We start from the raw sequence: 23,810 nt of genomic DNA on the forward strand, positions 1-23,810 counted from the left end.
CCTCATTTATAAACCTATGAAATGTTTTCCTTGTCTTATTCTTGTATTTACAGTAAAGCAAATAAAATACAGTTTCCCACATCCAACTAACAAGATTTTATTTAGCCAAGTAGAAAAATAGTCCTTTGTAATCAGTTATCACAAACACAGTTAACCAAACCCAGAGTGCATGTGCTTTCAGTCTATTTCAGGTCAGGCAATAATCAAACTCATAATATATGTATGTGTGGTGCAGATTCTCTAGACCTTGTAGTCCATTTTTCATGTTTGCACATTGTCAAAACTGAAGGTTTCCAAACAGTGATGGTAGTGTGTTAGGCTTTGGGTGGGGTTTGTAACCAATTCGCTCGTGGATCATCTGCTCCCTGGTCTTTCCATCCGTGCCGCCACCTGATGCTCCGCTCATCTCGCTGGATGTGGCGACGCCAACTACATCCACCTCATCCCTCTGTTTCTTTCGGCTCTGGGCAAACATGGGAAAGAAACGTAGAGATTGTTAAAACAAGGTCAAACTATGTCCTATTCAGAATCCACGTTTTCCTAACAAGCCTACTTCTGGTTTGAGGATTTGTAATGTGATATGGTATGGCAGAAATATCTATGGTAAAAGCTGATTATTTTCATTTTTTCTTTGTACTCTGCTGTAACGACGAGAAAAAGACAACATATGCTGTGCATTTGTTCTGATTTCATTTACGATTTACACTGCTGTTCAAAAGTTTAGCATCAGTAACTTTTAATTTTCTTTAAAGTCGTCTCTTATGCTCAAAGTTCTGAATGTTATACGAATACATATGGAATATTATTGCACTTGAAAATAACAGTTTATAAAGTGTATTTTAATATACTTTGAAATATAATTTGTTTCTGTAATGCAAAGCTGAAAATTCAGCATCATTATTCATTCCTTCGGAAATCATTCTAATATGCTGATTTATTATCAAAGTTGGAACCTGCGACACTTTTTTCAGGATAATTTGATGAATAAAAAGTTAAAAAGATAAACATTTAAAATAGAAATCTTTTCTAATAATAAGTCTTTACTATCATTTTTTATCAATTTAACACATTCTTGCTGAATAAAAGTATTAATTTCGTTCAAATAAAGACCAAATTTACTGACCCCAAACTTTGAACGGTAGTGTATATTGTTACAAAAGATTTCTATTTTAAATAAATGCTGTTCTTTTTAATATTTTATTCATCAAAGAGTCCTGAAAAAAATATCACAAGTTCCAAAAAAAAAATATTAAGCAGCACAACTGTTTCCAAAATTGATAATAAATCAGCATATTACGATTTCTGAAGGATCACGTGACACTGAAGACTTGAGTAATGATGCTGATAATTTAGCTTTGCATTACAAGAATAAATTCTGTTTTAAAGTATATTTAAATAAATTGCAATAACATTTCACAATATTTCTGTAACGGAAAAAAAATTAAACCTTACTGATCCCAAACTTTTGAACAGCAGTGGTTGAAGGGTGTACAATAATGTCACCCTAATGGTACCCAGTTTTATGAAAATGCTTATGTTCATAGAGTGACTGTTTACAATTTAACAGATATTACTCTCCTTTATCATGCAAGGGGGTGTAGGAAAAATATGGATGTATCAGATTCATTTAGTACATAATTTGAAAAAATTGTAAAAGGTAATAAGCAGTTCTTTAGCTTGTATTGCTTGCTTTAGACTCAACTAAGCCTGGTTTTTCCCAAAGTTTTTTTTTTCTCCTTCTCAGGTGGAGCTGTGGTTCCTTACCACTGTTGCATGAATTACAACAATACCTTCACAACATCAACACAGTTATTGAACTGAACTAAATCAGTAGTGAACTGACTTGAACAGAATAATGACACTATTGTCCACTGTAGAGCTGTTTATAGCTGAAATTTGCTAAATTAACACTGTTATTTTCCAGTTCACAAGGCTTATGTGAAGCTGCTTTGAAACAATCTGTACTGCATAAAACACTATTAATAAATATTATAAACGTGACTTTACATGAAGAGCTTTTCTAGTGTAGAAAACCCAGTAACTTTTGGTTGTTTCAATGTTCTTTTCTGTACAGTAAACTCATTTGTACAGAAAGCATCACCTAAACATTCAGTCCTAGCTGAAGTTACTGTAGATCATCTGGATTTTACCTCCAGCTCTTTCTTGACACTTTCAAACTCCTCCGTGTCATCGAGCTTGAGCTCCAGGCGCGTAGGTTTCCTGCGCAGCATCTTCACATCACCAGCCTCAAGTTGCCTGGAAACGCGTTAAAACATATGCTGACAGTCAGTTATTGTGGCTAAACCACTTAGCTAAACATATTTCCATTATAGATCAGTGGGGTAAATCTATTTAAATTACGCTGAACTCTTGTTCACATTTGTTCTGAGGAAATTAATGTTGACACAGTGTTGACGAAATTATCACTGAAGAAAGCAATACCAACATCTGTCTACATAACACATTCATCAATATGTAAAGTTTAGCGTCGTTAAGTAATACATATACTGTCAGTTCAATTAATCGACTCCTGTTGCTGCAATATAACGTTATTGTTTAGCAGCTACATGCTAATTAGCCCACTAGCTTTGAACTCTCGAGTCTTAAACAGTCATAAACCGCAGGACAATGAAATCTGAAAACTGTCGTCTAGTTTATTCAACATGACATCTTAATGGCAAACGATTTAAAATGAAATATTTGACTGATTCACATGACACCACTTACCACAATCACACACGCTTTATCTCCATAGGAAGTTCAGAAGGGAATCATGGGAAATGTAGTTAACGTACAGCGCATAGAAAAGAAAAGATAGGACAGAATCGATGGAATAAACTGAAATAAAATCTTGACTTGTTTGAAGTGTTTTGTGCTGCATAAACATTTTACTGTTTATATTTAGCTGAAAGGCCCACTTTAAGAAGGGCAGTTAATTTAATCATCGGTTCGATGGAAAGCTTTAAGCGTTTTCGTCGCTGAAACTTTATTTTAAAAAATAATAATAATAATAATGGATTTAATAAATAAACCCAAACTGCGAAATAAATAAAGAATGGTATAGGAATAGTAAAAAAAAAAAAAAAAAAAAGCAATCGCTACAGTCCCCTACAACCAGTGTTTAAGACTTGATTTAAAATGAGCCAAAATTTCTAAGGCATCTAAATTGGCAACATGATCAAACTGGTTAATAGTTAATACTTTTTTAAAACCTTATTTATAAGGTGTAATATTTCAATATGAACTCTTGCTGGACTGAAAAAAGTTTATTAGAAAAATTATATTAAATTATAAAAATTATTATTTATAAATTATATTTAATTGTTACATTATATTAAAATGTAACGATTAAAAATGATCATTTATATTTTAACAAAATCTTACTCAAATATAATTTGTCAGGCTTTTAAAGAATTATTATTATTGAATTATTGCATTTAATTCTATGTGTTTATTAAATTTTAATTCAGGTAAAATTTAAGTATTTAAAATATCATCTTAATAAAACATACACTACCGCTCAAGTTTTTGAACAGTTTTAATGTTTTTTAAGAAAGTCTCTTCTGTTTACCAATAAATAATGAATTTAATAAATAAACCCAAACTCCGAAATAAAATAATAATGGTATAGGAATAGTTTAAAAAAAAAAAAAACAATCGCTACAGTCCCCTAGACCCCTACAACCAGTGTCTAAGACTTGATTTAAAATGAGCCAAAACGTCTAAAAATCAAGACTTTTTTTTTTTCGTTTTAATACACCATTTTATTAACTGTCTTGTTTGAACCTGGATGATGTATCCTAAACTTAAAACTGTTATTTAAAATGTAAAAGTCATTTAAATTTATCAAAATCGTAAGACTTTTTTTTTTTTTAATTTTGATTAAAGAGAACATAGAAAATACCAAATAAACAACAATAAGAAAATCTTAATACAATTCAATAAGTCCAAATAGCAGCATAACAAAAATAAACATACAATAGAAAAATTCAGAGAGAAAAATGAATACAAACAGAAATAAATACAGAAATAAAATACAATACAAGGGGCTTAATCATACTTTCAAAAGATTAGACAGTATAGAGCTTGGCCAACTACGTCACTGCGCGTAGAATTATGGGTAGTTTCCGCCATGTTTTATAGTGCGCATCCCTACGCCCTACTCCCTCCGAAGGGCAGATCCCTTTGAAGTGAGTTCTTTTAAGGGAGTAGGGCATTTCTGTCTCTTTTAACCGTTTGGAATTCCCTTGGCGAAGGGAATGACTGACGAAATGTTACCTTGACAACGCTGCGCAAACGTGATCACTAACGGAAATCACTTCCGTGAAGTGACCATGGAATGTTCCCTTCGCTAACGGCCTTCTGGAAGGGCCCTTCGTGAAGGGATTAAGTTGCTCACTTTCGTTTGGAACGTCCCTACAAATGGCGTCCCCTTCTAGAAGTGCCCTTGAAGGGCGCAAAATAGCCGTTTGGAATTCGCCCGTAACGTCGTCAGCCGTCAGTATTACAAGATAGTAGGCTACTATTAAAAAGAAGAAAAAAAAAACAATGCACAGATCCGAGGAAAAGCTAAATCTTCCATACCGAGAAAAGCTTAATGAAGTGTCAAAGCTGAGGTATTTAGAAAAACTAAGGGCAAATTCCAAATGGAAGTGCGCATCCCTAAGTTACGCCCTACTCCCTCCGAAGGGCAGATCCCTTTGAAGTGAGTTCTTTTAAGGGAGTAGGGCATTTCTGTCTCTTTTAACCGTTTGGAACTCCCTTGGCGAAGGGAATGACTGACGAAATGTTACCTTGACAACGCTGCGCAAACGTGATCACTAACGGAAATCACTTCCATGAAGTGACCATGGAATGTTCCCTTCGCTAACGGCCTTCTGGAAGGGCCCTTCGTGAAGGGATTAAGTTGCTCACTTTCGTTTGGAACGTCCCTACAAATGGCGTCCCCTTCTAGAAGTGCCCTTGAAGGGCGCAAAATAGCCGTTTGGAATTCGCCCTAAAAATAATCAACGGCTCGATCCTTACGAGCATAAAGAGTGGTGGACGATCTAAATGAGTTACGTTACCGCCTTAACGCACGTAACATTCCCAGATGGTGTTTTCCTACTTTGTTTGTAGTGTTATTAGCCGTTTTACCTACTGCATTGTTACCTCTGTTCTTGAGACTTAAAGTTTACAGCACTGTTACATCTTACACCTGTTGTGTTTGCACTATAGTAGTAGTGGAACTGAACTTTTCAATTTAGTTGATTCTTATGTTGCTGTGAACTGTGCACATTTACCTCAGTGTGTTATCCACAAATAAAGGGATATAGAAATGTTCGTGTTTTTTCAATTTATTGCTGCAACATGGTATGCAATATGCAAAACAGATAATGCATGTTTAATGCTGCGTTCCAGGCAGATTTTAAAGCCCATAAATCACGACTTCAAACCACCAGTCACGCGTTCCAGGCAAGTCGTGCCAAACTGTCTGAGCGCATTTATTATTATTAATTTGAATGCAACGTTATATTGTCCTAAAGTCTATTTTTCCACCATGTACCACTTGCATAAACAACGCACCGTATATCAGAGCTCGGAACTGGGAGTACGTTGATCTAACGTTAGTACGAGTTCACAGATGGGAAATCACAGGTTTGATTGCCGCTCCAGTGCACTTTCACCGGTAGAAGGCTGGAAAAACACGGGTAACGGGTTGCCTGAAACGCGGCATAACTGAAGGCTGTAAAACATTGTTTGTCTATGTATAAGTACACATACATGTGTATATTTTATACCTGTTATATCTATATATATATATACATATATTAGTAGTCAACATTCGAAGTGGATCAAAAAAGTTAAAGTCCTAAGACATGATTTTATTATGACAACTTTGATGAAAGCTTTTGATCCACTTCAAATGTTAACTAGTGTATATATAAATAATTTAAATTTTATATATGTACATGTGTATATACATATAAATACACGCAATACATGAACATATTTACACAGAAAAGTTTATGTTGGATGACATTCCTTGAGAGCAACTGATTTGACAGCATTAATTTCTTAATTCATGGTTTCATAACAACGCTGGGGCACATATTAGTCAACTAATGCTTTTCCGTCTAACTGCTTGTACCCACGCCATGCAACGCCGTTTTGTTAACTCGGACACTTGGGATCCACGGTGATTGTCCAAGCTGGAAAATCAAACATTTGACAGTCGGCGTACATGCTGGTAATCGGTGAGACTGTGGCAATTAACAACACAACAATAGTTCACCAAAAATTATTATTTATGCAGAATAAAGTAGACTAAAACTTCACGATCACAATCAAACACAGTGTTCACCGCAGCTCCGTTACCTAAATTCCCAACATGCATTGCGTTGCTGACGTCACGTTCCCAGACTCTATTTTATGACGCATGAAAATCGTAAGACTTGAAAATCTTGGGGCAAATACTGACCCAATAATGTTTAGAACCGCTGCTCTACAGAACAGACAGCGTAATATGAAAAATATTACATTGATAATTTTCTAATGCTGTCTTACAGAATTTCAACCGCTAGATGTCACTATTTATTTTTGCTAAGGAGTAAAACAGGCGGATATGACGACATATTGTGCGCCGGGAGCCCGCGTCGTCTGATCGTGTTTGTACATAGTGCACATTAGATTTGATATAAACAACCAGTTTTTAAAGTAATCTATCTGTGGGTTTGTAAAAGAATAAAGGTGAGTTAAGGGATGGTTGAGCTGGATGTGTTTATCTTTTATTATCCTTTCTTGTTTTAGGTAAATTTAGTTTTTGAACACCCTGCAAAAAGTACTGTGGTACAGTGATATTTCATATGGTAATACCATAGTACTAAATGATTACTGTATTCATATACAATGTCAGGGTAATTCAAAGAATATCACGGTACTAACAAAGTTCTTTTTTGTTAGTTAAGGAGCACAAGTTATTCAGCCATTTGACTTTGTGACCAGTATGTCCTTCGTTGGTTGAGTTTGTGTTTTAATAATATTCAATACACCCCAGTCAAAGTAAAAGTTAGGTTGGTTAATAATGTGTGATGTAGAACTGTTCATATTTTTTTTATTATTAAGATATTGTGACTCAATATTGTGCCTCACTTTTCATATTAGGTAGTCTGTGGTTGTTGGACAAAAAGTTGAAAAGATGTCGGATGAAGACGAAGCTCCAGTTGTGAAGAAGGCAAGGATCTTCTATGGAAGCCTTGAAGAAAAGGAGAAGGAGCGTCTCAGCCGTGAAGGAATATCTACAGCTGCCAAAGATGCTGTTAAAGCTGGGATTGAGGCTGGAAATATTAATATCTCCAGTGGTAAGTTGTTGTTATCAGAACCCAACCCTCAAACTAAAAATATAATTTTGTCAAAGTGTTTTAACCCTAAGCCTACTGATACATATGACTTTCATAACAATTTTACAGTAATTTCTAAGGCATCTAAATTGGCAACATGATCAAAACTGTTATACAGAGTCTACTATATGCCTTCTGTCAACTGGTTAATAGTTATACTTTTTTAAAACCTTAATTATAAGGTGTAATATTTCAATATGAACTAAGTATTAGTTTATTAGAAAAATTATATTTAAATGTTACGATTACGTATAGTCATTTATGTTTAACAAGATCTTACTCAAATATAATATGTCAGGCTTTTAAAGTATTATTACATTGCATTTAATTCTATATGTTTATTCAATTTTAATTCAGTTAAAATTTGAAACAAAGTATTTAAAAATATTATCTTACTAAGACATACACTACCGGTCAAAAGTTTTTGAACAAAAGATTTTTAATGTTTTTTAAGAAAGTCTCTTCTGTTTACCAAGCCTGTATTTATTTGAGCCAAAATACAGCAAAAGCAGTAAAATCGTGAAGTATTTTTACTATTTAAATAACTTCTTTCTATTTGAATATATTCTAAAATGTAATTTATTTCTGTGGTCAAAGCTAAATCTTTAGCATCATTATATCAATCTTCAGTCTTATTGTTATTATCAATATTTAAAACAGTTGAGTACATTTTTTAGTGTTATTTGATGAATAGAAACTAGATCCAAAGATCAGCATTTGTCTGAAATAAAAGGTTTTGTAACAGTATACACTATACCATTCAATAGCTTGGAGTCAATGTATGTATATTTTTTGTTTTTTATATGGCAAGTATGCTTAGTTTAAATTGATCAAAAGTGATAATAAAGACATTTATAATGGTACAAAAGATTTATATTTTGGTATCAGATAATTGATGTTCTTCTGAAATTTCTGTTCATCAGAGAAACCTGAAAAAAGTTCTACTGAGCTGTTTTTAACATAATAATAATAAAACATTGAGCAGCTAATCAGAATATTAAAATGATTTCTGAAGGATCAGGTGACTGGAGTAATGATGCTAAAAATTCAGCTTTAAAATAAATTACATTTTAAAATATATATTTAAATTGCCAGTTATTTTAAATAGTAAAAATATTTGTTTAAAATCATTAAATTACTCATTAAATCATTTTACTGTTTAAAAACTTTTGACTGGTAGTGTAATTGAGAGATAGTTACTGCTTTTTTGTGTGTAAATATCTGTTATACTGTCATAATTGATTTACATATCAATGACTGCTCAGTTTAGGACTATACATATTTTTTTTCCTTTCCTCCTTGTGTATGGTCTACATATTTCTCATTGTATCATATTGTTTGGGCCATAAAAGCCTTATATATCAAACAAGATACAAAACACATAACACATTTTTTATTTATTTTCTTTTATAATTTGTTTAAAGCTTCAGCAAAATGTTCAATAAAAAAAAAATCTGGCTATTATTTTATATGTCAGGTTTTACAGGGTTAATCTATGACTGTTAGTGACATGAAATTATGTTTGTTTGCTCTTTAGTAGTGTAATTAGTTTCTTTTTTCTTTCCTCAGGTGAGTGCATGGAGATGGAGGAACGTGTGAGTGAGCGACAGGCTGAAGTGCTGGCAGAGTTTGAGCGTAGAAAGAGAGCGAGACAAATCACAGTCTCCACTGATGATGTAGAGGTCAAGGCCTGCCTCCGAGCTCTTGGCGAGCCAATCACGCTGTTTGGGGAGGGGCCTGCAGAGAGACGAGAGAGGTGGGTGGCCAGATTTTTTGACTCTTGGTAACTTTTGGCATATTCTGGGCAAGAACTGCCCACTTAGATTGGAAAATCAGACATTATAACTTCTGTTTGACAGACAAAAAAATGGTGACAATATAATTGGGGATATTCACTTTTTGCTGATTCTGAACAGTATTTATACTGCCATCCAAGACTTTGGGATCAGTACGATTTTTTTGTTTTTTTTGTATGCTCATTAATGCTGTGTTTATTTGGTAAAAAATATAATATTGTAAACTAATAAAATCGAATTTATTTCTGTGACCAAAGCTAAATTTTCAGCATCGCTACCTCAGTCTTTAGAGTCACATGAGCCTTCAGAAATAATTCTAATATGCTGATTTATTATAAATGCTGGAAATTACAGTTACACTGCTTAATACTTTTTGGAACCTGTGATACTTTTTTCAGGATTCTTTTTCTTTTTTGAATAAAAAGTTAAAAAGAACCGCATTCATTTAAAATATAAATCTTTTCTAACAATGTACACTATTGTTCAAAAGTTTGGGGTCAGTAAATTTTTTTCTTTTCTTTTTTTTTTTTGAAAGAAATTAATACTTTTATTCAGCAAGGATGTGTTAAATTGATAAAGTGATAGAAGGCAAATACCTACACTGTCAGAAAAGATTTCTATTTTGAATAAATGCTGTTCTTTATAACTTTTTATTCATCAAAGAATCCTGAAAAAGTATCACAGGTTCCAAAAAAATTTGGCAGCACAACAAAGTAATAAAAGTAATAAATCAGCATATTAGTATGATTACTGAAGGATCATGTGACACTTAAGACGAGACTAATGGTTGATGAGAATTCAGCTGTGCATCACATGAAGAAATTATAGTTTAAAGTATATTACAATAGAAACCATTATTATGTAGTGTAATAACATTTTGCAGTATTACTGATTTTTGATCAAAGAGACTTATTAAAAAAATATACTGACTTGTATCCCAGACTTTTGAATGGCAGTGTATACAGGTCCTTTTCAAAAAATTAGCATATTGTGATAAAGTTCATTATTTTCTGTAATGTACTGATAAACATTAGACTTTCATATATTTTAGATTCATTACTACACAACTGAAGTAGTTCAAGCCTTTTATTGTTTTAATATTGATGATTTTGGCATACAGCTCATGAAAACCCAAAATTCTCAAAAAAATTAGCATATTTCATCCGACCAATAAAAGAAAAGTGTTTTTAATACAAAAAAAGTCAACCTTCAAATAATTATGTTCAGTTATGCACTCAATACTTGGTCGGGAATCCTTTTGCAGAAATGACTGCTTCAATGCGGCGTGGCATGGAGGCAATCAGCCTGTGGCACTGCTGAGGTGTTATGGAGGCCCAGGATGCTTCGATAGCGGCCTTAAGCTCATCCAGAGTGTTGGGTCTTGCGTCTCTCAACTTTCTCTTCACAATATCCCACAGATTCTCTATGGGGTTCAGGTCAGGAGAGTTGACAGGCCAATTGAGCACAGTAATACCATGGTCAGTAAACCATTTACCAGTGGTTTTGGCACTGTGAGCAGGTGCCAGGTCGTGCTGAAAAATGAAATCTTCATCTCCATAAAGCTTTTCAGCAGATGGAAGCATGAAGTGCTCCAAAATCTCCTGATAGCTAGCTGCATTGACCCTGCCCTTGATAAAACACAGTGGACCAACACCAGCAGCTGACATGGCACCCCAGACCATCACTGACTGTGGGTACTTGACACTGGCCTTCAGGCATTTTGGCATTTCCCTCTCCCCAGTCTTCCTCCAGACTCTGGCACCTTGATTTCCGAATGACATGCAAAATTTGCTTTCATCCGAAAAAAATACTTTGGACCACTGAGCAACAGTCCAGTGCTGCTTCTCTGTAGCCCAGGTCAGGCGCTTCTGCCGCTGTTTCTGGTTCAAAAGTGGCTTGACCTGGGGAATGCGGCACCTGTAGCCCATTTCCTGCACACGCCTGTACACGGTGGCTCTGGATGTTTCTACTCCAGACTCAGTCCACTGCTTCCGCAGGTCCCCCAAGGTCTGGAATCGGTCCTTCTCCACAATCTTCCTCAGGGTCCGGTCACCTCTTCTCGTTGTGCAGCGTTTTCTGCCACACTTTTTCCTTCCCACAGACTTCCCACTGAGGTGCCTTGATACAGCACTCTGGGAACAGCCTATTCATTCAGAAATTTCTTTCTGTGTCTTACCCTCTTGCTTGAGGGTGTCAATGATGGCCTTCTGGACAGCAGTCAGGTCTTACCCATGATTGCGGTTTTGAGTAATGAACCAGGCTGGGAGGTTTTAAAAGCCTCAGGAATCTTTTGCAGGTGTTTAGAGTTAATTAGTTGATTCAGATGATTAGGTTAATAGCTCGTTTAGAGAACCTTTTCATGATATGCTAATTTTTTGAGATAGGAATTTTGGGTTTTCATGAGCTGTATGCCAAAATCATCAATATTAAAACAATAAAAGGCTTGAACTACTTGAGTTGTGTGTAATGCATCTAAAATATATGAAAGTCTAATGTTTATCAGTAATTACAGAAAATAATGAACTTTATCGCAATATGCAAATTTTTTGAAAAGGACCTGTATTTGTAGATAAACTAGTCTCTTATGTTCACAAATGCTGCATTCTGGTGCTGCTAAAAAATGGAATATTAAAGTTTAACTTAAATATTTTCTATATTAATAATTTTAATTAATTAAAATGTAACCTATTCCTGTGATGGAAAAGCTGAAATTTCAGCAGCCATTTCATCTTCAATGTGACAAAATGATGACATGACTTACATCTATTTTAATCATTTTGAAAATCTGGTTTCAATTTGAATGTTTCTGACCCTCCACCCCCACAGATTGAGGAACATTCTTTCAGTAGTTGGTCCTGATGCCTTGAAGAAATCGAAGAAAGAGGATGAAAAAGCAAAACGGACACAGGATGAGGTCGGAACAGTTGTTTTAGTCATTGTATCATAATTTTAGGAAGTTATAATAGACTGTCATAGATTTGAATAACTAAAGGATGGCGTTTGCTATGTATGCGTATTGTGCAGTATCAGCAGACATGGTATCATGAAGGACCTGCATCTCTGAAAGAGGCTCGTGTTTGGTTAGCCAAGTATTCACTACCCAGGTAAAAACAGGATGGATATTATTTTCCAGTATCTAACAGAATGAATACAAAATGGAGCCAAAAATTTATATTGCACTTTTCAACCTATTTTTTTGTTTGGTTCTCCAGGGCAGTGGAAAGGTTAGCTGCTGCAAGGGCTCAAAAAGAGATTCCTGAGTCTACAAGAACAGTTAAACAGCAAGAGCTTCACAAGGCTCTCCGGGTATGACAACATGCCAAGAAAGTGGGAAAAGACCCAAGATTTAGCTATATATTTTTTTTCTTCTTTAATACTGTATGTAATGATAATTTTGTTTTTATTTAGAACGTGAATAACTTCTGCAGTCAAATTGGCGATGACCGGCCAATATCTCACTGCCAGTTTAGCCCCAACTCTAAGATGCTTGTGACTGCATCATGGTATGCTTTATCTTTTATCCAATTGTGTTATTTATTAATTCATTTTATATACATCATTCGCAAAAACATTTGCTTTATGGAGATTATGTATACATCCTTTGTATGACAGTGGGAATTGTCAATTTTAGATTTCTAATCATTGCTTTCACAAGTATTGTAATCGAGTGAGATTTTTGTATGAACAAGGAGTCCTGTAATTGCATCGAGACAGTTTAGAAACAATTCAGAAATACATAGAAGAGCTGTGGCTACTTCTCCAAGATGCTTAGAACGACCATTTTTTTCCCTTTTTGCCGTTAGTTGTAATAATCCAGTGAGTCTTAAAGCATTTTGGAGATGTTGCCACAGTTCTTCTGGATTTAGTCTGTCTCAGTTTGTTCTGTTTCTTCATGTCATTCCAGACAGACTGGATGATGATGAGATCGGATCTCTGTGTGGAGCACTGGCTGTTGTCTGACTCCTTGTGCAAACAAAAATCTCACTGGATTATTACAATAATGGCAAAATGAATGTTTGGAAATGTAAATGTATATTTCCTACTGACACACTACCACAAAAGAGAAATAACTGAAAACCATTTTTGTTGGTGAAAATACTAGTGGCTTTTGCACAGTACTGTATGTTTCGAAAGGCTTGTTTGGTGCATAAAAATGTTTCTTTGTTGTAGGAGTGGCTTGTGTAAATTGTGGAAAGTCCCAGACTGTACACTTGTACGCACATTAAGAGGTAAATATAGCATGTTCTGTACTAATAATTCTTGAAGTTGTCTTTCTTACTTTTTTCATTTATGTTTACAATACAGCATTTACCACTGCATTCATTGTAGATGAACTCTTCGTTCTTAGGTCACAATACCAACGTGGGAGCGATTAGCTTTCACCCTCAAGCCACACTCACACTCGAGGAGTCGGATGTCAATATGGCCTCCTGCGCTGCGGATGGATCTGTTAAGCTGTGGAGTTTAGACAGGTGTGCATTATATATGTAGTGTTCTTTAAAATTTTGGTTATTCGGAAGCAAAATGTTTTAACATTCACCTGTTCTCATCTGTAGTGATGAGCCTGTAGCAGACATTGAAGGGCACTCTATGAGGGTGGCTCGGGTGGCCTGGCATCCCTCTGGACGGTTTCTGGGCACAACTTGGTACGAATGTATTTTCTGTTTAATATAAGTGTTTTTAATGAGGTAAGCACAAAATAATGGTATACAATACCAGTCAAAAGTCTCTTCTGTTTCAAGCCTGCATTTATTTGATCCTAAGTGCAGCAAAAACAGTAACAAATCTAATTTATTCCTGATTCCAAAGCTGAATTTTTAGTGTCATTACTCCAGTCACATGATTTCTCAGAAATCATTCTAATATTCTGATTTGCTGCTCAAAAAATATTTACTATTATGATGTTGAAAAAAGATGAGTCTATTTTTTTTTTCAGGTTTCTTTGATTAATAAAAGGTTCAGAAGAACAGCATTTATCTGAAATAGAAATCTTTTGTAACATTATGTCTTTTTCATCACTTTTGATCAGTGTAAAGTATCTTTGCTAGATTAAAAGTATTAATTTCTATAATTTTCAAATTCTAATTCTATAATCACCCCAATCCCACCCCACCAAAAATATATATACTGACTCCAAGCTTGAAAAAGCAATGATATGCTTTTTATTTCAGATAAATCCTGATCTTTGGATCTTTCTATTCATCAAAGAATCCTGAAAAAATTGTACTCAACTGTTTTAAATATTGATAATAATAAATAAATAATAATAATAAATGTTTCTTGAACATCAAATCAGCAAATTAGAATGATTTCTGAAAGATCATGTGACTTTGAAAACTGTAATGATGCTGAAAATGTAACTTTGATCCCAGGAATAAATGACATTTTAATATATATTAGAATAGAAAGCAGTTGTTTTAAATTGTAAAAATATTTCAAAATTATGTTTTTGTAGAAGAGACTTCTTTAAAAAAAAAAAAACATAAAAAATCTGACTGTTCATAAAGTGTAGACTGCTAGTGTAGATAAACCTTGTGGTCAAATGTGACCCTGGACCACAAAACCAGTCTTAAGTCGCTTTGTAGCAATAGCCAAAAATACATTGTATGGGTCAAAATTATTGATTTTTCATTTATGCCAAAATCATTAGGAAGTTAAGTAAAGATCATGTTCCATGAAGATTTTTAGTAAAATTCCTACTATAAATATATCAAAATGTAATTTGATTAGTAATATGCATTGTTAAGAACTTAATTTGGACAAGTTTAAAGGTGATTTTCTCAGTATTTTGATTTTTTTGCACCCTCAGATTGCAGATTTTCAAATAGCTGTCTCAGCCAAATATTGTCCTATCCTAACAAACCATACATCAATAGAAAGCTTATTTATTGAGCATTAATATGATGTATACATCTCAGTTTTGTAAAATTTAACCTTATGACTGGTTTTGTGGTCCAGGGTCACAAATATATAACAGAATTGTCTACTTTTTTCTGTTTTGCACTTTAGCTATGATAACTCATGGCGACTTTGGGATCTTGAAGCTCAGGAAGAAATTCTGCATCAGGAGGGTCATAGTAAAGGTGTCCACGACCTGCACTTCCACCCAGACGGCTCTCTGGCAGGAACTGGGTAAGGAACCCAGACGCACTTCTCTGTTTTGTAAAGGAACAAGCACAACAGTCTATAAAGTTACTCTGAATATCTTAGGAGTCCAAATATGTTTCGTTTAAGACCAACCAAATAAACCAAACTTTAACCCGTCATACATGGTTCTTCGTCTTAAAGGGATAGTTCAAATATGAAAATTCTGTCATTAATTACTCGCCCTCATGTCGTTTCAAACCCGTAAGATCTTTGTTCATTATCGGAACACAAATTAAGATATATTTGATGTAATCCAAGAGCTTTCTGACCCTGTATAGACAGCAATGTAACTGAAATGTCCCCAGGCCCAGAAACCAGGGCTTAAAAACGAAAAAAAAAATCCATTCGGTTCACTCCGAGCAGAATCGATATTATAACGTTTCTGTTCTTGCGTTCCTCATTAAACAATACGTTCCGAGAACGGTTTTCTAGAAAAAATACCGGTTAATAACGTTATTTTATTACACGGCGCGATAGATAGATAGATAGATAGATAGATAGATAGATAGTGTGTGCCTTTTAATAACATGTTTGGCATTATGTTTACAAATGATTCAACCAAATTCCGTGTTCGTGTCATCTGAACTTCTTGTCTTTAAAACCGAAAGTAAACGAGTTCACCTGAAGGCCGTAACTAGGGTTTGAAAATTAGTGAGGTCCGAAGTAAGGTTGAGAAACTTTTATTTTAAAACTTTACCGCTTTAATTAATGTTTTTTTGATGACTTAACGTTGACTAAAGAGCATGAGACGTCTTCCTGCTGGCCAGTAACGGTAACGTTATTTGTCATAGTAGCCTATTTCATTCTGTAACAAACAGATTTGTATTATGCTATTGTTTTTGATAGTGTTATACATTTCTTTCAGATATTAACGATGATCGCTGCGTTTGTCTTACCGATTGTGTTATCTTCCTGTCAGCAATTAAGTTACAGATTGTCTAAAAGATTTTTTTTATGAATGTACAATGTTGCCGGATATTGCTACGAAAAACAAGCAATTACAAAAATAAAGAAAAAGATATCCGAAATAAGTTCAAAGCTTGTGTTTTGTAAATAAGATTAATATATCAGTAACACTAACGTTCAACTTTCCACTTTATAAACGTCCCAAAGTGTCACAATAAATTGGAAAAATGAGTCAAAATACACGTATAATAGGTGGATCTGGCAACAAACGGAGGCTGCACACGCGCTCTCACTCAACGCGCTCTCAAGCCTCGTTCACTGCGCTAGCTTCTCGCATCAACATGAATTGCAAACACTCATGTGATATGAGGTGGTTTAAACGGCTAAATAATCATTCAGAGAGCTTGGCATTTTATTTTTGAATATACAAAAATGACCGAGGTCCGGACCTCGGTGACCTCATAGCTGGCTACGGCATATTCCTTACCTAATATAGCCAATTATAGGCTATTTTCACTCAAACAAAACAGAACTCCAGATAGTTATGCTTTTACATTTAATGCATAAAAGCAAAAGAAAACGTAATGCATAATTTTAACTACAAGTTTTAATTAGGCTACAATAACTTAAACCTAAACATACCTTTGCACATGAAACAGCCAGGTGCTTGGTAACCTTAAGCTCGACGCAATCAGAAAGGGCTCTGCTTATGTCTGCTTCGCGGGCATTTCACGGTGTATGCGTCACCGTCGCATTTGCGCACACAATTTGATTTCATGTTTTTGGTCTGCCAAATTGATATAATAAAGAGAACGATAAAAATACCGTTATTAACCGGTTAATTTGGAATTTCTGTTTCCGTTTCTGTTCAGAACAATTAAAATTGATTTTGTTTTCGTTTTTGTTTTTGTTCCTGTTCAATGTCATTTGTTTTCGTTTTTCGTTTTCGTTCCTTGAAACGGTTCAGAGCCCTGCCAGAAACATAGTAAGGACTAAGGTAAAGTAGTTGAGAAGAATTGTTGTGTACAATCATTATTTATTTATTTTTTTTTACCAATGTCCTTACTATGTTTCTGGGCCTGGGAACATTTTAGTTGTATTGCTGTCTAAGCAGGGTCAGAAAGCTCTCGGATTTCATCAAAAATATCTTAAATTGTGCTCTGAAGATGAATGAAGGTCTAACGGTTTTGGAACAACATGAAAGTGAGTAATTAATAGGGGTGGGCATAGATTAATTTTTTTAATCTAGATTAAATTTTGGAATTAATCTAGATTAATCTAGATTAAAATGGCTAATTTGAATTCTGCTGAAGGCATTCAGAATATGTGTGCTACCCAAATAATGACTAAACATGTTACACCGTACTTTTATTTTGACAGGTTGCCATGAAGTTTCTGTGTATACAGTATGACATGATGCTAGTTTTCTCAAATGAAACGGTTTAAGTGACACTCACAGCAGTTTTGGAGATTGAGTTTATCTGTTCATGTGAGATGCAAATGCCAAAAATTACCGGGAGCGTCACGTGTGTTTCAGTATGCGTGTAGTAAAAGCGCGTCTCCACCATTCATAGTATGAATTTCATACATACAGCTAGGCAAACGGAACATACCGGATTCATATTAAAACGGTCTTTTTGGATTTCAGTTTTCACAGACACTAGTCCATATCGCGATTTGAATTAAGTGACAGACCATATTTGATTTATGAATCCAAAAACGACGAATTTACGTGCCATTTCGCTATAGTAGATTCGGTTTTTATGAATGGAGGACAACGTGATCCCGTCTGTGTTTTGGCGGAGGAGACATAAACGCGCGACCATATTCTATTAGTCTTTAGTATACATCCGCGTTAAACTATCAAGGTGAAAGTCATCATAGCTTGCGTAGTTTAGACCCAGCTCCCAACCCAATTTTGAGAATAGATTAACGGCGATATTTTTTTTATCGCCCGATAAAAGTCTCACGTTAACGCAGCACGTTAACGCCGATAACGGCCCACCACTAGTAATTAATGACAATTAATGATTTTCATTTTTGGGTGAACTATCCCTTTAAACCCTAATCCCTCTGACTGCAGCATTGGTCCTGTAGTATTCACAGTTTCTTGATTTTGATTGGTTTAATTAGTTGAAAAGGATTTATACTTGGCTCTTTTGATTTGTTGTGTTAATATTATTTACTATTGCTCCATATACAGTGGTTTGGATGCGTTTGCTCGTGTCTGGGACCTTCGGACTGGCCGTTGTATCATGTTCCTGGAAGGCCACCACAAAGAGATTTACAGCATCAATTTCTCACCAAACGGGTAAGTAAAAGAAAGCCTGTGTGAATATTTGTAAGATTTAGTAAAGCTGTTTACTGAGATAATTAACCCAGAAATCTTGCTTGTGCAGCTTTCACGTGGCAACAGGAAGTGGAGATAACACCTGTAAAGTGTGGGACCTTCGTCAAAGAAGGTGTATATACACAATTCCTTCCCACGAGAACCTTGTGTCCTCAGTCAAGTTCCAACGTAAGTATTCAACGAGTATTCACAAGGACATTAATTATCAGTCATTTAGAGATGATTCATTCAAAGATGATAACACTCATCATTCCCTCACTTCTCTTGTTCCCAAAATAAAAAAAAAGCTAAATATCTTTGTGTTTCACAAATGAAAAGTCACATAGGTTTTGGGTGAACAAATATTTTTTATAGGTCAAAGTGAGAGTCTTAATTCACCTTGACTGAACTTGCACATTTGTGTAACGTCAGCATTAACAGAGTCTTTTCCTTTTAGCTAACGATGGGCATTTTTTGCTGACTGGTGCGTATGACAACACAGCCAAAGTGTGGACCCATCCTGGCTGGTCACCTTTGAAGACTCTGGCGGGGCATGAAGGGAAGGTCATGGGGCTTGATCTTTCACCTGACGGACAGCTCATTGCAACCTGCTCGTATGACCGAACCTTCAAACTCTGGATGTCGGAATAAGTTTGTCTTGATGTATTTTCATATAAAATTTGTTATACTGTTTTTTTTATTTTTTAAGAGCTGGAAAACAACACAGGAGGTCTTTAAACTGGAAGCTGATTAACAGTTTGGTTCAGTTAAAACAGAAATACAATCAAAAGTTCCCCATAATTGGAGCCGTCTTATAACAAGCGTCTGTTATTTTAGTGGATTGTCTTAAGATCTAAAATCCAGTATGTCCATTCTTAAATCTTTATCATATTAAAGGTCTCTCATGTGTCATGTCCATTTTGAACGCTGAGTTTTGTCATATTAATGAGCCATTTGGGTACCAAAATAAAATGCATTTTATTGTTCAAGGCAATTTTGTAAAGAAGTTTCTGGACAGTGGGATATCCGTTGTAAAAAAAAAATTTTTTTAAATTCTCACTGTCATTGAGTTTGAGTCTGTGCACCATCCACAGCAGAAAGAAATGGTTAGCAGGAATGTGAATCTAGCACCACCAGCAGCAAAGCAAGCAGTGCTTGCAACAAGGGCTTCTGCGGAAGCGATGTTCTGCCACTGCCACATTGGCCCATGCTGAAGGTGGCTGATCTGTGATTGGCTGTTTTATGAAGGAGGGCTTGCTCTCCAGCGGTGCCTTCTGGCTGTAGGTTCGCTGGTTTTCCACTTCAGCTTTAACACCTAGAAACGCTGCTAGGTCTAGGTCTAGTCCAGTGGCGCCCCCGCGAGGTAAAGGAGTGTTCTGCCGGCACTGTGGACAAGGGATCCACATCTGTGGGGGAAAAGCATGTCAGTTACAAATATTTGACACAGCTGAGGTGTGTAATAAACTATCAAAAGTCGAAACATGTTTGCTAATACACAGCATTATACAATACAGATTGTTTCGAAACCGCTGCACAGTATTAAACGAGTAAAAAAATGGTATTAATGTTGCAAAGTTTCTTTGTTTTAAAATAAATAATTTAATTTCAGCTGAAAAGCTAAAGCTTCTAAGATAAGTCATATTTCAGCTCATTTTAGTTCTAAATCTAAATGCTGCAATGTTCATTTACCTATCAATTAAACTCAGATCAATTATACAGTAGCTCTACATGAGATAGTAGTGTCATTATTAGGCTCAAGTCTTTTTTAGTGTTGATTCAGTTTAGTTCAATAATAGTGCAAAGTTCATCAAGTTATAAAACAAGTTTAATTTAGTTAATTTTTTAACCCAAGATTTCACTTGATTAATCAAGGCAAGACATTAATGGTGAAAGGGATAATATTTTGACTAATAATTGATTGTAACATTAGTCAGTTGTTTTGTGTTACAAGTTTTATAATAATGGTTCAAATGAGATCAAGCCTGCATTTATTTAATCCAAAATACAGCAAAATTTGTAAAGATTTTTACTATTTAAAATAGCTGATTTGTATTTGAATATATTTTAAAGTAATATATATATATATATATTTTTTTTTTTTTTGAGAAAGAAATTAATATTTCTATTTAGCAAGGATGCTTTAAATTGATTAATCTCACGCCATTTGTTGAGGACAAAAAGTCCACTAACAAAGCAAGTCACAATTTTTTTTATGGTTGCAATATTTTTGCGTTCCCTTCTCCATACTTTTCGTTTATTTTGTAGACACTGTTGCAATGTTACCAAAAATCGAATATTTGTAGTTAAATAATATAATCGCTCGTTATTATATTAATTTAGTCAAATGGAATAAAGAGTGTTGACTTTTGAACAAATAAACATCTGTGGGGGAAACAATTGGAATAAATATCAAAGGAAAACTGACAATAACATCTATTACACAAGTAATTATAATACAACTTCATCTTCAAGTAATGTATTTTCATATGTACTCTGTACAATACAGCTCTAAAAAAGAAGTCAACACATGAATACCTTACTTTTATGTACATTAAGTGTATTTTAATGTTGTATTTACAGACTTCCCCTTTAATTTTAAACACATACTTAAGCGTAAATATATTATTTTTACAGCATTTGTTTTTAAATCCACACATTTAATATTTTAATCCATCTCCAGATGGATTACCCAAGATAACAATTGTTAGCACACTATTAAAAAAAATGTAGTTAGTTATTATTAGTAAATAAGGGCAACTTATGTTTTTACATAGACTCGTTTCAATGTTTTATATAAGTTATATTAAATTCAACTCCATTTTCAAGTCGGTTTAATAATTTAAGGTGAAATGACTTGTACAAACAAGTTGACTATACTTATCAAATTTAAGGCAGCAACTAAGCTTTTTAAGTTGAAATAGGTTAATTTTTTTTATAGTGATATATCTGACTAAAATTTGTTAGAACAACATTTTAGCAGCTTTCCACATGCAAACCACAAGCTGAACTTGCAATCTGAAATAAGTCAATAAAAAAAAAAAAAAGTAAATTTGTAGGTATAGCTTGAGTCCCACCTGCTCATTGATGAGGGTGTCCAGCCGCTTCAGACAGGCCTGGCAGAACGTGTGCCCACAGTAGAGTTTGCGGGGGAGTCTCTCTCCCAGATTATACGCACTGTAGCAGATGATGCAGTCCAGTTTTCGGCTGTCCCTGGAGTTGTGTGCTCCAGTCTCCACATCCCCGTCCACAGGAGCCTCACACACAGGCCCATCCTCATCCGAGACCCTACAGAACGAGCTCAGTATGATACAAACATCTCCGTGTATTTGCCTGAGATGTTCAGTGCTGACCCTGTAATGCTTGACTTTTTCGATACAGAGCCAGCAAAAATTTATTTTTGTACTTAATGTTTCTCAAAATATAAAAGCAACTTCAAAATCCACTAAAAGTGACTTTGCAGAAATGCCACAAAACCAAAAATTAATTATTAAAAAATTTGTCCCACAATATTTTCTCTGCCAGATACACAAGGTCAGCCATTATAGAGTGTGTAAGCTGAGCCGCGTGTATCTGTTTACTATTAGTGTCCGGCAGCAATGAAATTTGTATACATAAGATGTAGTAAAATATCTGTATACTGTAGGTGATTAAACTCTAAAAAATGTTCTTTTTATTCCGAACCAGCTGTGCATGTCCAGACAAACAAACACAAAACATAGTCATAAACATCCAATGTGCTCAATCACCTTATGTGAAATCTTTGATTGCAAAATGTTTATTTGCACGACTTCTCAAAGTGATTTCATTGTTTAGACTGAAAGCATGAACTGTTTATTCAATGGAATTCATCATTTTATATAGAATTAAATATTAGAATTTAATAAGAAACAGATAATAATGACTTTGCATTCATTATATTTTATTTTCATTTTAAATAAGCAGAAATTCAAATACGTCTTATTTTTAATATCACATAAGCAAGTTCAAAAGTGAATGTTCCGTGCAGAAGGTCTACCTGTCCACTTCATCCTCGGGTCTATTCAGTGCACCGCCGGTTTCTCGATGTTCTGCCGTTCCGCTTGCAGTTCCATCCATGTTTAATGTACCAAAAGTCCAACTTCTGTTAACATTTTACAGCCGACTCTGTCCTGGTTTCTCCATGCTTCACATCCTTTGTCAAATAGTTTAACACTTGAGTGCACCTTCTGTTGCTTTCCCTGAAGTTGTCCTTGCGGTTCAAAGCAGCACGGGCTCTGTCTTTGTTGCTGTTTGCTCTCTCTCTCTCTCAACCGACCAACCACAACTGGCTCTCTGAAATGGAGGACAAACAATGGTGTGCTTCCCTGGAGCCTTTAATATTTAAGTACCGCCTGTCGCTGTGAACCTATGCCTTTACACATACACAATTGCACGTTCACCCTTTTGAAAAAAAAAGAGAAACCATTGGTGGTTGTGGGAGGAGAGTTGAATGTTGTTGAGCATGTTGTTATTAATTCGTCCACAGTTGCACTTTTATGCTTCTTCAAAACTCTTGGTGTTAACTGCTTTATAGTAATGTTTTTATTAATGTAGTAATGTTTCAGTGTGACAGTCCAAGAGTAAAGGAATTGGCCACAGACACCATGGCTTATGAGACGATTTAGTTTTGGATTTGTGGAAAAACATGAAATTAAAGACATCAGGCACGTTTAGGGTGCAAGAAAGTAGAATGGGAGGAGGGCGTATCACTTTACAGTCACAAAACAGGCCTGAAATTCAAGCCTAGTCACCCACAGACAGTCTGTCATCAATGTTTCCCTGCCAAATTAGTTCTGAGACCTCCTTCACCCCCCATACCGCAGATGCGGGATGTTTATATTGGCAGATTATTATTGACCAGGAGAAAGTGAAGTAGAATTATTAGATTTAATGAGGGTAACTGAGATCTAGTGACCTGTTTCTCTCAGATATTGGGGGTCTTTAGGGGGGTTTGAGCCGTTTACCTGAGCCAAAAATGTGATGTGATGAATCACTTTGAAGCATCGGGGACTGGCACATGGCACCATAAGAACACCCACAGTCCTAAATCTTGTGACGTCAAACACAGCAGACTGGGAAAAACATTACATAAGGATGCAATATAAAGCAGCACAACCATTTAAAACATTGAAAAAAATAAGAAATGTTTCTTGAGCACCAAATTAGCATATTAGAATGGTTTCCGAAGGATCGTGTGACACTAAAGACTGAAGTAATGATGCTGAGCTTTGCCAT

At 35.1% G+C, this 23,810-nt stretch overlaps 3 protein-coding genes across 3 annotated transcripts; 1 reads left to right on the forward strand and 2 right to left on the reverse strand.

Annotated features, from left to right (window-relative positions):
- Window positions 1-81: 81 nt before the first annotated feature.
- On the reverse strand, window positions 82-2,762 carry cdc26 (cell division cycle 26 homolog). The gene is made up of 3 exons (XM_073841103.1): window positions 2,728-2,762; window positions 2,151-2,256; window positions 82-463 (listed from the first exon to the last, which is right to left on the reverse strand). The coding sequence occupies exons 2-3, from the start codon at window positions 2,229-2,231 to the stop codon at window positions 278-280; spliced, it is 267 nt and encodes an 88-aa protein (XP_073697204.1). The 5' UTR covers window positions 2,232-2,256; window positions 2,728-2,762; the 3' UTR covers window positions 82-277.
- Window positions 2,763-6,621: 3,859 nt separating this feature from the next.
- Window positions 6,622-19,469, forward strand: prpf4 (pre-mRNA splicing tri-snRNP complex factor PRPF4). The gene is made up of 14 exons (XM_073840988.1): window positions 6,622-6,729; window positions 7,144-7,340; window positions 8,949-9,135; window positions 12,002-12,089; window positions 12,200-12,279; window positions 12,388-12,481; window positions 12,584-12,678; window positions 13,346-13,404; window positions 13,524-13,647; window positions 13,732-13,821; window positions 15,185-15,307; window positions 18,432-18,539; window positions 18,628-18,746; window positions 19,015-19,469. The coding sequence occupies exons 2-14, from the start codon at window positions 7,178-7,180 to the stop codon at window positions 19,206-19,208; spliced, it is 1,524 nt and encodes a 507-aa protein (XP_073697089.1). The 5' UTR covers window positions 6,622-6,729; window positions 7,144-7,177; the 3' UTR covers window positions 19,209-19,469.
- A 148-nt stretch (window positions 19,470-19,617) lies between these two features.
- rnf224 (ring finger protein 224) lies at window positions 19,618-22,652 on the reverse strand. The gene is made up of 3 exons (XM_073840021.1): window positions 22,573-22,652; window positions 21,632-21,842; window positions 19,618-19,963 (listed from the first exon to the last, which is right to left on the reverse strand). Exons 1-3 carry the CDS (start codon window positions 22,650-22,652, stop codon window positions 19,682-19,684), a joined length of 573 nt encoding a protein of 190 aa, XP_073696122.1. The 3' UTR covers window positions 19,618-19,681.
- Window positions 22,653-23,810: the final 1,158 nt, after the last annotated feature.

This window comes from Garra rufa, chromosome 5 (assembly GCF_049309525.1).
Source record: "Garra rufa chromosome 5, GarRuf1.0, whole genome shotgun sequence".
Taxonomy (NCBI): Eukaryota; Metazoa; Chordata; class Actinopteri; order Cypriniformes; family Cyprinidae; genus Garra; species Garra rufa.

Bases quoted from the DNA above. Each gene is read 5' to 3' on its own strand.
- cdc26 (XM_073841103.1), bottom strand. From the start codon at position 2,231: ATGCTGCGCAGGAAACCTACGCGCCTGGAGCTCAAGCTCGATGACACG. The intron at 464-2,150 runs GTAAAATCCAGA...ATGTTTGCCCAG, and splicing joins GTGTCAAGAAAGAGCTGGAG to AGCCGAAAGAAACAGAGGGA.
- prpf4 (XM_073840988.1), top strand. From the start codon at position 7,178: ATGTCGGATGAAGACGAAGCTCCAGTTGTGAAGAAGGCAAGGATCTTC. The intron at 13,648-13,731 runs GTGTGCATTATA...TCTCATCTGTAG, and splicing joins AAGCTGTGGAGTTTAGACAG to TGATGAGCCTGTAGCAGACA. The intron at 13,822-15,184 runs GTACGAATGTAT...TTTGCACTTTAG, and splicing joins CGGTTTCTGGGCACAACTTG to CTATGATAACTCATGGCGAC.
- rnf224 (XM_073840021.1), bottom strand. From the start codon at position 22,652: ATGGATGGAACTGCAAGCGGAACGGCAGAACATCGAGAAACCGGCGGT. The intron at 21,843-22,572 runs GTAGACCTTCTG...CTCGTTCTGTAG, and splicing joins CCCGAGGATGAAGTGGACAG to GGTCTCGGATGAGGATGGGC. The intron at 19,964-21,631 runs GTGGGACTCAAG...TTTCCCCCACAG, and splicing joins ACACCCTCATCAATGAGCAG to ATGTGGATCCCTTGTCCACA.